The sequence below is a fragment of the Macaca nemestrina genome, chromosome 5, assembly GCF_043159975.1.
Source record: "Macaca nemestrina isolate mMacNem1 chromosome 5, mMacNem.hap1, whole genome shotgun sequence".
Taxonomy (NCBI): domain Eukaryota; kingdom Metazoa; phylum Chordata; class Mammalia; order Primates; family Cercopithecidae; genus Macaca; species Macaca nemestrina.
Genome location: NC_092129.1, coordinates 71,568,367 through 71,584,348, shown reverse-complemented (window position 1 = coordinate 71,584,348; position 15,982 = coordinate 71,568,367). Strand labels below are relative to the sequence as shown.

The 15,982-nt window shown below is 36.4% G+C and overlaps 1 protein-coding gene across 17 annotated transcripts in view; it reads left to right on the top strand.

The window, feature by feature from the left end:
• The window catches only part of LOC105489042 (spectrin repeat containing nuclear envelope protein 1), a 536,331-nt gene that overhangs the window by 195,875 nt on the left and 324,474 nt on the right, over positions 1-15,982 (top strand). For all 17 annotated transcript variants that reach the window (XM_011753636.2, XM_011753647.3, XM_011753641.2 and 14 more), the window contains 7 exons: positions 190-398; positions 1,378-1,486; positions 3,382-3,546; positions 6,479-6,646; positions 8,535-8,705; positions 9,511-9,651; positions 14,717-14,877. In XM_011753636.2, the coding sequence (XP_011751938.2) occupies positions 190-398; positions 1,378-1,486; positions 3,382-3,546; positions 6,479-6,646; positions 8,535-8,705; positions 9,511-9,651; positions 14,717-14,877 (1,124 nt within the window). The remainder of the gene's footprint in view (positions 1-189; positions 399-1,377; positions 1,487-3,381; positions 3,547-6,478; positions 6,647-8,534; positions 8,706-9,510; positions 9,652-14,716; positions 14,878-15,982) is intronic.

The window sequence follows — 15,982 nt, the reverse complement described above, 5'->3', positions numbered from 1 at the left end:
CACAATGTGGATAGCAATGTCAAGTCACATTGTTCCATAAAGGATGTTACTAATATTTTGATTTGGATCTGAAAAAAATAGCTTAATTACCCTACCTTGGTAGTCTGCGTGGGAATCTTCCTTTGGTTTTTCTGTGAAAAAAATAAAAGTACTGTGTGGCTTCTCACAGGAATTATAAAAACATTTTAGGTTTTCTTCAGTGACAAAGGTCCTCATCATCTCTGTGAGAAAAGGTTACAGCTCATCGAGGAACTCTGTGTGAAACTCCCAGTCCGGGATCCAGTAAGGGACACACCTGGAACCTGTCACGCGACTCTCAAAGAGCTCCGAGCTGCCATTGACAGCACCTACAGGAAGCTCATGGAAGACCCAGACAAGTGGAAGGACTACACTAACAGGTAGCCTCGGAATGGTCTCCAGAGAGCGGTGTAGTCAAACTTCATTCTGTTAGTTCAGAGATCATGATAAAACAAGAAATAACATATTTCATATTTATTGTTCATATTCTTGTACAAAAATCCTTCATTTAATAAAGAATGGATTTTAGTCAGAATCAGGGTGAGGCACTTTGTTTCCAAGTGACCCAGATGTTATCTCTTTGAGGCAAAGTTGGTCAATCCTTTTCTCCCCAATATCCTTATGTATTAGTCCTTTCTCACACTACTAATGAAGACATGCCTGAGACTGGGTAATTTATAAAGAAAAGAGGTTTAATTGACTCACAGATCAGCATGGCTGGGGAGGTCTCATGAAACTTACAATCATGCCAGAAGGGGAAGCAAACATGTCCTTCTTCACATGATGGCAGGAAGGGGAAGTGCAGAGCAAAAGGGAGAAAAGCCCCCTGTGAAACCATCAGATCTTGTGAGCACTCACTCACTATCGAGAACAGCAGCAGGGGGGTAACTGTCCCCATGATTCAATTACCTCCCCCCAGGTCCCTCTCATGACATGTGGGGATTATGGGAACTACAGTTCAAGGTGAGATTTGGGTGGCAACACAGCCAAACCATATAACCTCATATCCCTAAAGGGTGGCTTCTTACTCTATAGGTTTGTGTTTCACCCTGGTGGGGACACACGAGGCCAGACCTCAAGTGGTCCCTTCCTTCTTTCCAGGAACTCATTCCCTAGAACACATCTTTTTCCTCAGCTGAACTCCCCCACTACCCCGCCCCTAGTAACTGAGCACAGAGGTGGTCACCCCTGCCCTTCAACATGAGCTTCATGTTAAAAGAACAGTTTCCAGAAAAGGTGTTAATCAATTTGGTAATCACTTAATTGTTAAATTTCCATGAATAAATTCAAAATAGAAAACATATTCTAATCATTCTGGTATGTTCTCCCTTTAATAAGAAAGTACTAATGTTATTTCAGATTCTCTGAGTTCTCATCTTGGATATCTACAAATGAGACACAATTAAAGGGGATCAAGGGTGAGGCCATCGATACTGCCAACCACAGAGAGGTTAAACGTGCCGTTGAAGTAAGTTCAAGGTCATTATTTGCTAGAGGAAAATTTCCCATAGTGGAAAAATAATGTTCGAGAATTTAACGGTTGTCTCCTTTGTTCTTTCTGGGGAAAAAAAAAAATTCTTAAAAATTGTCTTTAAAATAAATCTCCTCATATTACTGTGGAGCATTGTAGAGTTTTTTCCTATTGAATCTTTGGCAGCTTTGAGAGTTAGTCATGCTCTGTGGTGCCACAAATGCATCTTCAGCTAATGGGGAGTCCTGAGTGGAAAATTGCATGCATGGGCGTATAACCCAGTGGAGATTTAAGAATCATCATGAAAAACAAGAACACTGTATGCTTTTATACAATACATTTTCAGCCATGCAAAAGGCAGGTCACAGAAAAATCAGGGAACTGGGCAAGGTCTCTGGGCATCCTTTCTATGTGACATTAAGCTGGATTGGTTCATTTCAGCCTCTATGAGTGTGGGTGCAGCCTGAGGAACCCCACCAGGGCCACAAAGCCCCAGGTTCAAACACAGTTTGCATTCTGTAAATGGCACTCTCTCACTCTTAGACACATAATATTGTGAAAAGTCTTCATCTTTCAACATTTTTAATGCTTGCAAGTCACATAGTTGCCACATAGTTGCTGTTGAGGACAATACATTTCCTTTCTGTTCCTGTCCTTTGAGTTTTTTCTTTTTTTTTTTTTTTGAGACAGAGTCTCTGTCACCCAGGTTTGGAGTGCAGTGGCACCCTCATAGCTCACTTCAGCCTCAACCTCCTGAGCTTAAGCAATCCTCCCACCTCAGCCTCTTGAGTAGCTGGGACTATAGTCACATGCCACCATGCCTGACTAATGTTTGTAGTTTTTGTAGAGGTAAGGTTTTGCCATGTTGCTCAGGCTAGTCTCAAACTCCTGGGCTCAAGCGATCGGCCCCACTAGGCCTCCCAAAGTGCTGGGATTACAGGTGTGAGCCATTGCCCCTAGCCCATTTCTTTTTCAATTAAATTATACAATGCTAGTGGTGCTCAATGTCATGGTATGCATGTGGAAGGATATCGACATTTGCTACTGGTTACTTTCATGGTACACACAAAAAAATCACATCCTAGAGTGAAGACATCACTGGGGTCTGGAACCAGCAGTTTCCTGTCCAGTGTGCATTTGCCCTGGCAAAGCCCTGGAGTGGTCCTGGTTGGAGACCCCTGCTCCCAAGCCACCCCAGAGCTGCTGTAGGGAGGACAGGCTGCTCCAGTCACCTCTCCCTCAGTCAGCAGCCCTGCGAGGTCTGAAACCCTGGAGTCCTTCTAGCATTTTCTTGTCAATAAAGCCTCCCTTCCTGAATTAGAACTGTGCTCCCATTTATATTTCTTGCTATATGGGATATTGGCTTCTAAAAGCTAATAAAAATTAAGGAGAAAATATAAGTTAATGAAGTTAAAATAAATCTTTAGAGCATCCATAACAATATTCAACAAGTAGACTGTGCAATAAAAGAAATCAGCTGATTGAAAAAAAGAACTTTCATTATTTTTTCACAAAATACCATCTTCTTTCCAGCTCACAGGAAGTGAGATAACAAAGTGTATGTATGTTATAGTTGCCAATTGTGGCATCTCATGTTTTTCTACAGTATTTTTAGAATCATCATTTTTATCATCAAGGACATATCTATAAGTGTCTAACCAATCTAATTATGAAGCTGATTTTTTTGTATAGACAACAGTATTCTTTCAAGCACTTGTGGACATTTGTTAAAAATATGTACACAAAGTAAAATAAGCAGGCACTGTATTGCTGAATGATGTCTGACTCTATTCTGCTCCACCTACAAACCTTCTTAGGCTGAGTCCTCTATTGCTGGAAAGTTATGATTTCACAATTGCGCTGTGTTCATCAAAAGTGTTCTCTCATTTCAGGAGATCAGAAATGGTGTTACCAAAAGGGGCGAGACCCTCAGCTGGCTGAAATCCAGGCTGAAAGTTTTGACAGAAGTTTCTTCTGAGAACCAAGCCCAAAAGCAGGGAGATGAATTGGCAAAATTATCCAGCTCTTTCAAGGCTCTGGTGACGCTGCTGTCAGAGGTATAGCGTTTACTCACACTCTAAACAGACAGTTCTGGGTGAGGCATCTGGAAGGTTCTTTTCTTCTGGTAGTTTAGCAAGTAATTTTATAAAGAAACCATAGTTGAAACAGAATAGTTGTTACGCTTTTTTATATGAAGCTTGTTGGGAAAGATGAAGAGGATGTTTGATGTCTGGTCTGTGCCATTATTGGAAATGTTAGTTCACTTTCATGACCTATATCTGAAATATAAAACTTATCAAATCCACACTTTTTACTCCTATGAAAAGCATTGTTATTTTATGGTCAGCTTAAGATATGTCATGGAGACTAAGAATAAGGCTTAGGCTCAAAGAAATCCAGGGTTAGAGTTTAAATGTGATACCCTACCTCCTAGGTAACCTTCAATTTACTTAACATCTAGGTCTTGATTTCCTTATTTATAAAACAGGGTTAAAAATACTCACTCTAAAAAGCAGCATCATGAATTAATGCAGTAATGTATGTAAAGCACATAGTGTAGTTCCTGAAACACAGTAAATGCTCAATAACTGGTCCCTAGTAATAATAAAATATTCAGCATTTAATCAACAGGTCAGTAAAATTCTCTTTCTAGTGTTTTGATATGCATTTTAATGTTTTTCTATATTCCTTTATAGATTAAAATATACAAATCCATCTACTTCATTTCCAGTAGGGCCACTTCCACCATCAGCAAAAATATTTTTACTGACCAGATTTTTGTATAAATCTAAGTTTGTGCTTTGGAAGATAATATAAGAATGTAAAGTAGAATAGATATTTACCAGTATTTCTTGAAATCATTTAAGTATAAACTTGCATGGAAAAATGGCCTAATGGATGACAACAAAATGACCATAAAGGTCTGTTTCTGAAAATCTGAAATTCTCCATGGAGATTTCTCATCTAACAGTTCATCCGTTAACCTTCATGTTTTTAATCCATTTCAATATGCTTGAGACTCTAGTGCTGAATTTACATAAGGCAAAAATACTCTGAACTGCTTATGAGTTTAGTTTTATGTGAGAATTTTTATATATAAATTAGAGTTTCCCCGTGAGTTTTTGACAAATTGAAAATAGTTCTATGAGTAATCAAATTTTGGAACATAATCTATTTCAATCCTTTGATTATCCTTCTTTCAAAGCAACGGTCAAATTTAGTCAGTTGCCACAACCATAACTTTAGTGAAAATTTGGCAGTTGCCTCTTTTGCTCTTTCCTTCCCTCCTTTGGTGACAGGAAAAGTAAAAACAACATTCTAAAAAGTTAGTGTATATAAGGGTGATCTTTGAGCCAGGATCAAAGAAATAGTTTTAGTTATTCACAGACAAGCTTGTAGTATATTTTGTCCCACCAAAAAAAAAAATAAAAGTTGGCTGCCTTTAAAGTTAGAAGTTAGTAGTTTCCCTAACATTTACCAAGGCCATTTGCTTTATCTTCCAAGTACTCTCATGATTTTGCCCCAGGACTTGTAGCAAGAATCTATCTCTAATGAATGTTCACACAGACATTAATTTTTTACACACTCATCTACCTTAAACTTCTTTATAATTTATATTAATACCCCTTTCCACTACTTGGTCACTTACCTAGTGAAAGCAGAAAGAGAAGAATGGAGAAAAACACATTTTGTTTACAGATGGATTTGTATGAAGAGATGGATTTGGCACATTCAGCCCCTTTCTTTGATAAGAATTCATTTAGTATTTAAATTAATGTTGAACACAATGTGTTTGCAACTGTCCAGTGTAAGAAAAAAAAAAAGACTGTGGGTGGATGCACAAGATACAGTGAAGAGTCATTATTTCAACAGATTTGCTCGATTTATACTGAAATTGGGAGTTTGTGGTTTTCATACGTTCTTATTGCTGCTTGTTTGGAGAACAGATTGCTCTCCTTGGAAAAACTTAGATCAGAAGAGAGTCAAAGAAAAAAGATAGGATAAGAAAAGAAGAACCTGGAAGGTTTCTGTGGTAAATAAGTGATAACACGTAAAAATGATGATCTTAGTGAAGATAATGGATAGGCTTCGAAAACAAAGGATGTTGGTAAAATGGAAATAGAGGAAGCAGAAATTAGACAGAAAAGAAAGTTCAAAATTTAGGAAAATGATAAGGAAGACAATCCATTAGATGACTACAAAATTGTAAATTATATTTATTTTTATGTAGGAATATTGAAAGTACATTTATAACAAATACTCTTTTATTCTCTTTTTCAACTCTACAAATCTTTTCCTATTTGCTTTAAATAATATGGACTCACTTTCTTGTAAGGCACTTTTATAATTAGGTTTTAGTCATGCAATTATAATTAAACAGACCTAGAAGTCAATATATATATATAATATATGCTGTTTTGTTATCCTTCCTTGATTACCAGGTTGAATGCGTTTTTAATACGCCACAGAGCACCATATCAAATAAAGCCTGCAATCCCCATAAATGATTATGAAATTTAATAATAATGGAATAAACCTAAGTAATATGAGAAAGAATAAAAATTAAAGATCTGTGTTTATATTTCAAGTCATTGAGGTAGACTTTATGCACACTCCTAAAATATGTAAGATTACATGATCTTCAACAGGGGGGTTTTGATCAAAGGGTACAAACATCAAGTTCTAAGATGAAAAATTTCTGGGGTCTAATATACTGATGGTGGCTGTAGTTAATATTACCTATTGTATACTTGAAACTTGCTAAGAGAGTGGACCTTAAGTGTTCTCACAAAAAAAAAAAAAGAGAGAGAGAAATATGTGAGATGTTAGGCTAATTAGCCTGATTTGGAGAATCATTTCAGTCATGTAGTATACCTTTAACATATACAATGTTTATTTGTCAATCATACCTTACCAAAAAAATTATACAAACTTCAACAAGTAGCATATGATTTATGTGTTTTTTTTTTTTTTTTCACGAAAATGCAGGTTGAAAAGATGGTAAGCAATTTTGGGGACTGTGTACAGTACAAAGAAATAGTCAAAAATTCTCTTGAAGAATTAATTTCTGGCTCTAAAGAAGTCCAGGAACAAGCTGAGAAGATCTTGGATACTGAAAATCTGTTTGAAGCACAGCAGTTACTTCTTCATCACCAGGTAAAAATGCCTCTTTCTTCCAACGAGATTATGTAAAGTTGATTTGCTACTGAAAGAACCAGAGAGATAAAGAATATAACCACTGGCTTGAGGGAGTGGGTAAGGAGGGCATGGGAAGGAACCAGTTGAATGGTTAAAAGAATTTGGCACTTCTAGGTTTTTCTTCTCTGTTAAATATTAAACATTTCAGGATATTCTGCAACATAAATTTTCCAGACTGAGTGACTTGATGACATCAAAAAGTTCAAGGAATACTGTGGAGAGAAAATTGATTTAGCTATGAAAAACTAGACAAAACTTACTAGACTCTCCTTTTCAAAACAGAGAGGAAAGGCATAGATGGACCAGTTGCTTCATATTTGAGATCACTGTTCTTTTGCCATTATGTTAAAATCTTTCTCTTCAACTTACAACGTTGAACATACTTTAGTTTGAGAAATGATGACTTACTTGAAGTACTAGACCTTCCTGGAGTGTACACCCTTATAAAGGATTAGAGCTAGAAATAAAGAAATTCTGGTACATATATTAATAAGAAATTATTTTGATCAACTTAATTTCTGATAGTCTGGTAGTGTACATCAAAAAATGTTTGCATAAAAGGAATATATACCTTGTTAAATGCAATATAAATGGAAATTTGATTCAAATAAAATATTTTAATGAAAAAATTCTAGCTAACCTGATACACAGTAGCAAAATGGTAGCTAATTATATAATATGTTTGTGTGTATTATTATATACGCATGTATTCTGTAATATATAAAAATGGAAGTTGCATTAAAAGTATGTGTAAAACCCCAGCCTTCAGGATTTCTAGATTTACTTAATAATTATAAAAAGGCTAGGTATAAAAAGTTAATATTTGGTGTTACATTGTTCTCAATCATTGTGAAATGGTTTTTTGGGTTTCCATTTACTTTAGGTTCAATAAATTTAAGATTATAGATATTTATGTTAATATTTTAAAACTCTTCTCATATTTCTTGGGCCAGGTACTTTTCATATGGGTGCATTTACTTTGTGAAAATTTATAAGCTGCATATCTGAGATTTGTGTACTATTCTATTTGAAGATTATACTTCAATAAAAAGTTTACTTTAAGACAATTTCCCCCCCCACAAAATCTCAGCAAATTAACCCTTCCGAATATACTGAGGAAATACATATTTATTCATTTATTTTTGGAGACAGCATCTCACTCTGCCACACAGACTGGAGTGTTGTGGCACAATCATAGTTCACTGCAGCCTTGAACTCCTGGGTTCAAGTGACACTCCCACCTGAGCCTCCCAAGTTACTGGTATCACAGGCATGCACCACCACACTTGGCTAATGTTTTAATTTTTTTGTAGAAACAGGGTCTCGCTATGTTGCCCAGACTGTTCCAACCTTTTGGCCCCAAACAATCCTCCAGCTTTGACCTCCCAAAGTGCTAGGATTACAGATGTGAGCCACTACACTGCCCCTGGCCATAAATCTCTTAATATTTGCTTTTTAATAAAATAATTTTTTTTTTTTAAATTGGAGTTGGGACTTCATGTTTTTAAGCAGAAAATAATTATTTAAGAAGAATCATGTCAAATGAATTGTTTTGCCAGACTCTTCCTGCAGTATTGCACAAAATGCTAAATGTTCTCCAAATCTGCACACAAAACACTAAAGCCAAATTATTTATGCTGTTTACCATTAAAAACATACAATATTTATAAACAATATTCATCTTTGACTAATATAGCATCCGACTACCATTTCAACTGTTAATCTTAGCTGTAAAATAAATTTCGGGCCCACTTTTCTGTACTTCTGTTAAGCGTGGGTGTTGATGTCCCTACTTAGCTGTTTAGAGAGCACAATTTATATCCATCTGTTGAATAAATGCTTCTAGCAAAAGACAAAGCGGATCTCAGCAAAGAAGAGAGATGTGCAGCAGCAGATCGCGCAGGCGCAGCAGGAAGAAGGAGGGTTGCCTGACCGAGGCCGCGAGGAGCTGCGGAAGCTGGAGAGCACCCTGGACGGCCTGGAGCGAAGCCGGGAGAGGCAGGAGCGCCGCATCCAGGTAGGAGCCGGAAGTCAGGGGCCATTTAAACAGAGACTGGGCAGTGTTCACTTCCTGTTGTGCCTCATAACAGCGAGGCGAACCTTTGTTACTGCCTCTGATGTTTCAGCCCTGTGTTAAATTCTGTACATGAATCATCTTTTAATCATCACATCAGCCTTAGAGATGGATATTGGAATTAGCACATTTTGCAAGTGTGGATGCTTAAGAAGAAAGAGTTTGAGGACTTGCTGCTGTATCACACAGCACTGATCAATAATAAAGCTAGGATTTCATCCACACTTGTCTGAATCCAGAAATTTGATCATACTATTTCACTTTTCCAGGAAGCCATGCAGCCACACGTTTATGCCACCTTTATGCTTTATTGGGATGCTGACACATTGCCTTTAAAAATGTTTTTGAGTTTTTGCCAAGTGCTCAATTCTCCCTCTTCATTTCCTCGTCCCTCTCCCTACCTTCTCCTGTGCTTCCTTTCTTGTTTGAGACAGATTGAGAGGCCTTTTTTTTTTTTTTGTGGTTACTTATCTACATTTTAAGTAATATCTTTACATTTCTAAGACTTTACAAATTATAAAAAACTCAAATCATCTGAGTCCATGTGTCTTCTCTTTTTGTAGATGAAAACATTGACAGAGAGAAAAGAAATTCTTACAGAAGATGCTAGAATCATCTCTATTCATTGTGACTGTGTGAAAATTGAAATGAGAATTCACTGAAAGTTGACAATTTTGCAAACGAATGAACATGTGATAGTATTTCGTGACATTTGTAACCCTATTGTTGTTTATTTTTTCAAATTTAGGTCACATTAAGAAAATGGGAGCGATTTGAAACAAACAAAGAAACAGTAGTAAGATACCTTTTTCAAACAGGTTCCAGTCATGAACGCTTCTTAAGTTTTAGCAGTTTGGAAAGTTTATCTTCAGAATTGGAACAAACAAAGGTATATTATGGCTCCTTGGTACTCAATATTCAGAAAAAACAAAGCAACACAAAACAAAATTATTTCTCCTCCGTTATTACTATAATCGTTACTGTTAATTTAATCAATACTTACTATTTATTGATGACCCATTCTTTCAACATATTGGAGAATGAAAACATAAGTAGGATTAAACATCAAGAAGAAAAACATTTTATCAAATTGGAAAATGGTTAGTTCCCTAATAGATGTGTATAGAGTTTTTAAAATCTGGAGGCAGGCCAGGCATGGTGGCTCTCTCCTGTAATCCCAGCACTTTGAGAGGCTGAGGAGGGCGGATCATGAGGTCAACAGATTGAGACCACCCTGGCCAACGTGGTGAAACCCCATCTCTACTAAAAATACAAAAATTAGCTAGGCATGGTGACACACACCTGTAGTCCCAGCTACTCGGGAGGCTGAAGCAGGAGAATCACTTGAACCCGGGAGGCGGAGGTTGCAGTGAGCCGAGATGGTGCCACTGCACTCCAGCCTGGCAACAGAGTGAAAGTCCATCTCAAAAAAAAAAAAAAAAATCTGGAGGCAATATTTTTTAACTGAACCTTAAAGAGCAGGTAAAACTTAGTAGAATTTGGAGCAAAATACAGACATTCTTTGGAAGTTGGAATGGCATACGGCATACAAGTGTTGTGAATAGGAATTCTGTGTTGTAAAATAGAACAATGGGAAATGAATTTGTAAAGGAAATTTGGCCCATATTTCAGAGTCTTGAAGACCTAAAACATTACTCTCTAGGCAGCATGGAGCCAGACTTGTTGAAGGCTTAAAAAGCCACACGATCAGAGCTGGGTTTTGGATAAATTTTTAGGCATGTGTAGAAAAGTGACTGAAAGTGTGAAAGACTGGGGTCATGGGATCCATTTAGAAAGTTTTTGCATATAGGCATATGGGAGTTAATATGGGCATAAATAAGGGTGGTGGGGTGGCAGGTGATACACAGAAACAGATACAAAAGATGTGGAGTTCACAGGAAGATAGGGAAACTAACCAGACAGTGAGTGACGAAAATGTTGATACCTCAGGTTTTGAGTCTGACGGAGATAATGGAAGTGAGATGGGAAATGTGAAGGAGCAGCTGTTCATGGGAAAAGATGACCAACTTCATTTTGGAGATAGCGATTTTAAGACTCCAATGGGGCATCAAACAGTAGTATTTAGTAGGTGTACTTGGTGAACCCAGCCCGGCAAGCTCAAACACCTTGAACGCTCTAAGCAGACCAATCACTTTGTACCAGGCATTTAGAGTTGTACAGGCACAGCCCCTTGAAGTTGCTATGGTGCCTCTTTGGAGTTTATAGAAAGACTGAATTAGTAGAGAAATGAGTTAACCAGTGTCTTAGAAAGAAGAGCCTTGCGCTCACCCTTCCCTAGGCTTTATAGCAAGAAAACCTTTGTGTTTCTGTTTTCTTACCTGCAAAAGTCTTCACTGTCTCCCATACTGCTAATTTTTTGTTTCTCCTAAAAACTTACTGAGGAGTTTGAAGTTTTCTAAGACCTCAGACTCTTTCAAGTCTATACAATATTCATCAGCCATTTAAGTAGAACATTATTTTAATTTTTAATTTAAATTGTTTGGCCGGGTACGATGGCTGTAATCCTGGCACTTTGGGAGGCTGAGATGGGAGGATTGCTTGAGGCCGGGAGTTGAGACCAGCCTGGTCAATACAGCAATACCCCATCTCTATTTTTAAAATAAATAAATTATTTCATATATTGAAAACATATCAGGTGCCTTTTATAAATACAAATATATTTATTGGGTTAATTTCCTAAATGTTTCTGCCCACGTTCCATACAGAGTTTCTGACCCCCTATGATTCCATTTGCACTAATCACTTTGGATCAGTTCAAGTACCTGTAGATTGAAACAAATGTCATCTTTTGAGTCTTGTTATTCAAATTCTCCTTTGTCCATGACCTTCCATACTTTGGGATTGATGTAATAATATAAAGTAACATTTATCAAACACATACAATATGCCAATTTAATCATTTGATGTTTATCATCACCTTTAATCCTCAAAACAATCCTAAGAAATAGGTATCATTATCAATCATGTTATATGAAGAAGGACACATAAGGCATGCAGTTGGTGATGAACTCACTCAAGATCTGTGGATCACTAAATGGTGTGAGGTTGGGATTTCAATCCAAAAGGTCTTCATCCAGAGCCCACACCTTTAGTTACTACGTTATTTTTTCATTCAAAAAACAGAGCCATTTTACTAATTGCCTATGCTCACTGCCAATCTAGAATCATTGTTCTCCTCTAGTTCTTTGCTCACTTTGCTTTGTTATTGCAAGCCTTTATTCAAGTTGATAGCCCTTGAGTAGTTGTGCTAAGGAATGGTTATGCTAAGGGACTTGAGTGTCCACTGTGTGCTGGTGTGTATGATAGAGGGCTCATAGCAATATCATGTTTAATCTTGAAAATAAGGTATGGCTTTACTGATGAAGAAAGGAAAATTCAGAGAGATGTGGCCAAAGGTCACTCAGCTAGTGAAGGTCAGAGCCTAAGTTTCATCCCAGATCAATCTAATGTGAATCAATTTGTACCTGATGCACCCTGCTGCCACTCATATGTTTTCTAAGAAGTTAGAGATAAGGCCTTACAATGTTATTCTGGTTTTGTTTAATTTTCTTTTTTGTCAACATCATTCTGCTCTTTTGATTTCTCTGCATTATGCTTTTTCCATACATAGCTCACACAAAAAGCTCTAAAATTGAATGTATATAAGCATTTTCAAACATTACTTTTTCCATGTTTTTCCTGGGTTCTGAGAAACACTAGCAGAAAAAAAAAACACTTTATTTTTCACTTCTGATTATATTCATGGGATTCTAAGAGATCATGTGATGATTTGTAATCTTCACAATTGAATCTACAATGACTGTCACGTATAGTAACAGTGAATGCTTTTAACCAAAGAATTCAATGTTGTGACATTAGCAACTACCATATTTTATTGTACTATAAATCTCTTTGCCATAAGGAAGCTGTACTCATTCATTTTTATTCTTTTAAATTGCAACGTAGTTCTGTGAAGTAACATTGATTTTTTCTTTTTCTTTTTTGAGACAGAGTCTCACTCTTTCACCTAGGCTGGAGTGCAGTGGCACAATCTCGGCCAACACTGATGTTTGTTGGCTGAGCTCATGATATTTCTATGAGAACATTGTCTTTTAAACATGAAGATATAATAGTATTATTTAGTAACTCTATATTATATGGTATTATGTAATAATTCTAGGAGATACTCTTACTGAAAAGCTGACTTCGGAAAAATACTTGTATTTCTACATTATATTTAGGAGAAGGGAGTTGATCAAAATTGAAACCTCCTGTGAGATTCTCTTACATGAGAAGAAGTGAGATACCAAGTACATTTTCTTCACTTAGGTTATTACTGTGTTTACCTTTTCTAATTCAGTATTCAATATATTTACTTGACAAAATTCAAGTAACATCTAATATTTACCGGCCACATACATACTAAATCAACTTTCCAATTAAAATAGTTCAGTATTATTGAAAATAAGTATATGGGCTTAATAAATCATTTTGTCCTCAAGTTTGTATGAGAGACATAAAAAACAATAATCAGTATCTGCCAAAACCAATGATCAGTATCTCCCAGAGTGCTAGGCACTTTAAAAGTGAGATTGCAAGTAGAATGCTAATAGTAACCTTCTAAGAAAAGCATTATCATCTGCATTTTACATGAAAGAGCCTGAAAATAATTCACCAAAGTCAAACAACTAGTGATCCTGGATTCTAGCCCAGGCTTGACTGATTCAAAACTTAAATTTTCTTTCCATCATGTGATACACATGTATGTAATAAGATTTAACAGCACTAAGATTAGATTATAGCTCTTTTCAGAGAACTAGTTAACAAAATGGCTTGGCTACTTTCTCTCTCTCTTTCTCTCTGCCTCTCTCTCTCTTTTTTTTTTTTTTTTTTTTTTTTTTTGAGACAAAGTCTTGCTCTGTTGCTTGGGCTGGAATGTAGTGGTGCCATTGTGCCTGCTCACTGCAGCCTCTATCTCCTCTCACCTCAGCCTCATGAGTAGCCAGGACTACAGGCGTGCACCATCATGTCTGGTCACTTTTTTTTTCCCCTAGAGATGGAGGCCTTGCCATTTTGCCAAGGCTAGTCTCAAACTCGTGGCCTCAAGTGATCCTCCTGCCTCAGCCTCCCAAAATACTGGAGTTAAAGGCATGAGCCATCATGCCTGGCCAAAGACCATTGATAGTCTGTTTTGACTAAGATATTATATTTAATAAATAAATATTTCTGTTCATTCGCCTAGAAATCTGTTATCTCTATGATCAATCACTATTGATTTTGTGAACCGGCCTGTAATAAGTAAACATATTTGTGAATAAATTAATTATTATAATGGATCTAAGAATTCTAAACAATGAGACAAAACCAGAAAACAAAGGAGAAACCATTTTTGTGAGTATTATTGGATAACTATGAAGGTAAACAGCTGGTTGTGTATATAAAATTAAAAAGTTAGCCAGGCATGGTGGCGCCCACCTGTGATCCCAGCATTTTGGGAGGTCAAGACTGGAGGATCACTTGAGCCCAGGAGTTCAAGATCAGCCTGGGCAACATAGTGAGACTTCATCTCTACAAAAATCAGAAAATTAGTCAGGTACAGTAGTGCCTGCCTGTGGTCCCAGCTACTGGGGAGGCTGAGGTAGGAAAATCATATGAGCCCAGGAATTGAAAGCTGCAGTGAGCCATGATTGCACCACTGCATTCCAGCGTGGGCAAAAGAGCAAGACTCTATTTCAAAAAAAAGAAATAAAATAAAATAAAAAAGTGTTAGCAAAGTGTCTTTTTGCCATATGGAAATAAGTCAGCTGTATTGTTGAGAACAATAAAAGATCCATACATGTATGAATCTATCTCTTCATCCACCCATCTGTTCTGTATACAACATGTGCACTTTATTTGAGGGCAGAGATAAATAATATAAAGTGCTTACCTAATGATCATAATATCTTTTCTAGGAGTTCTCTAAACGGACAGAAAATATTGCAGTCCAGGCTGAGAACCTTGTAAAGGAAGCTTCAGAGATACCACTTGGGCCCCAAAATAAGCAGCTGCTTCAACAGCAGGCCAAGTCAATCAAAGAACAAGTCAAAAAATTAGAAGACACGCTTGAAGAAGAGTATGTGATTGACAAGTCCTAAACTTTCTTCTCTGAGATAAAGTTTCATACAATCTTTCCTGTACCTTGTATTCAAAACACTCTTTTCAAATCTCAAAGTGTCTGTGTATTTCAGCATGTTTTGAGGAAACAACTCACAGTTCAAAAGAAAGTATCACTAATGCAGAAACCAATATCTCTAACAGAGCCCCAAAAACATAAAGGATGTGGGTTTTGCATCTTAAACTGATCATGTTCTTGAGAAAGCCATATCTATTCTATTCTGTGGCCTTTGTACATTGTAGAGGGAATCTTGAAAAAGAACTAATATTTAAAATAATTTTTTTACTATATTATTCTGCTGTCACCAGTTAGAGTGAAAAGGAGATATTTTGTTAGTGTAGATTCCAGGTCTAAATACGCATCACATAGACCATATGTCTCCAACCTGAAGAAGCTCCTGGAGCTTGTTTACAGTGCCTCGGTATTCAAGTTATCCTGACTTATATGATCTTCCCAGAAATTAACTTTAAAAATCAATTTTATTTTTAAACTTTTACTGTTTGTTTATCTGAAAAGAAATAACTGCTTGGCCTATTGATATCCTGTTATATACACAATATATACAAAAAAGTTTGGAGGGGAAAAATATATGAGGATACAGCCAGTATCATTCAAAACAATATGGCTAAACATTTCTATTTTAAATGTAATTTAAATACATTTTAAATTACATTTGTGGCAAATCAATGATACACAATAGCATATTATTATTAAGAGACAGGCCATCATTTCTAAGGTGGATTTTAAAATGTAAAATGTGTTTTTAATACTATTAACAGCTTAAAATTAACATTTTACATTTGCCTAAACTTTAAAATTTGATACATATTTTATTTAAAACAAATTATGACTTGATATTTTGAGGACTTTATATTACATTAAATATTCTCTGTCAGGTTATGGAAATAGTAAAACTTAGAGTTGATTTGAAGGGAAGCTACTTCTATTAAGAATAGCCATTTTAACCTTTATTTAATTTAAAAAGTTGCAATATAGCACAGCTTGCATTACCTGTACTGCTGACAGCATTAGGCACATCCAGGGTATAAATTTGAGACTGCAA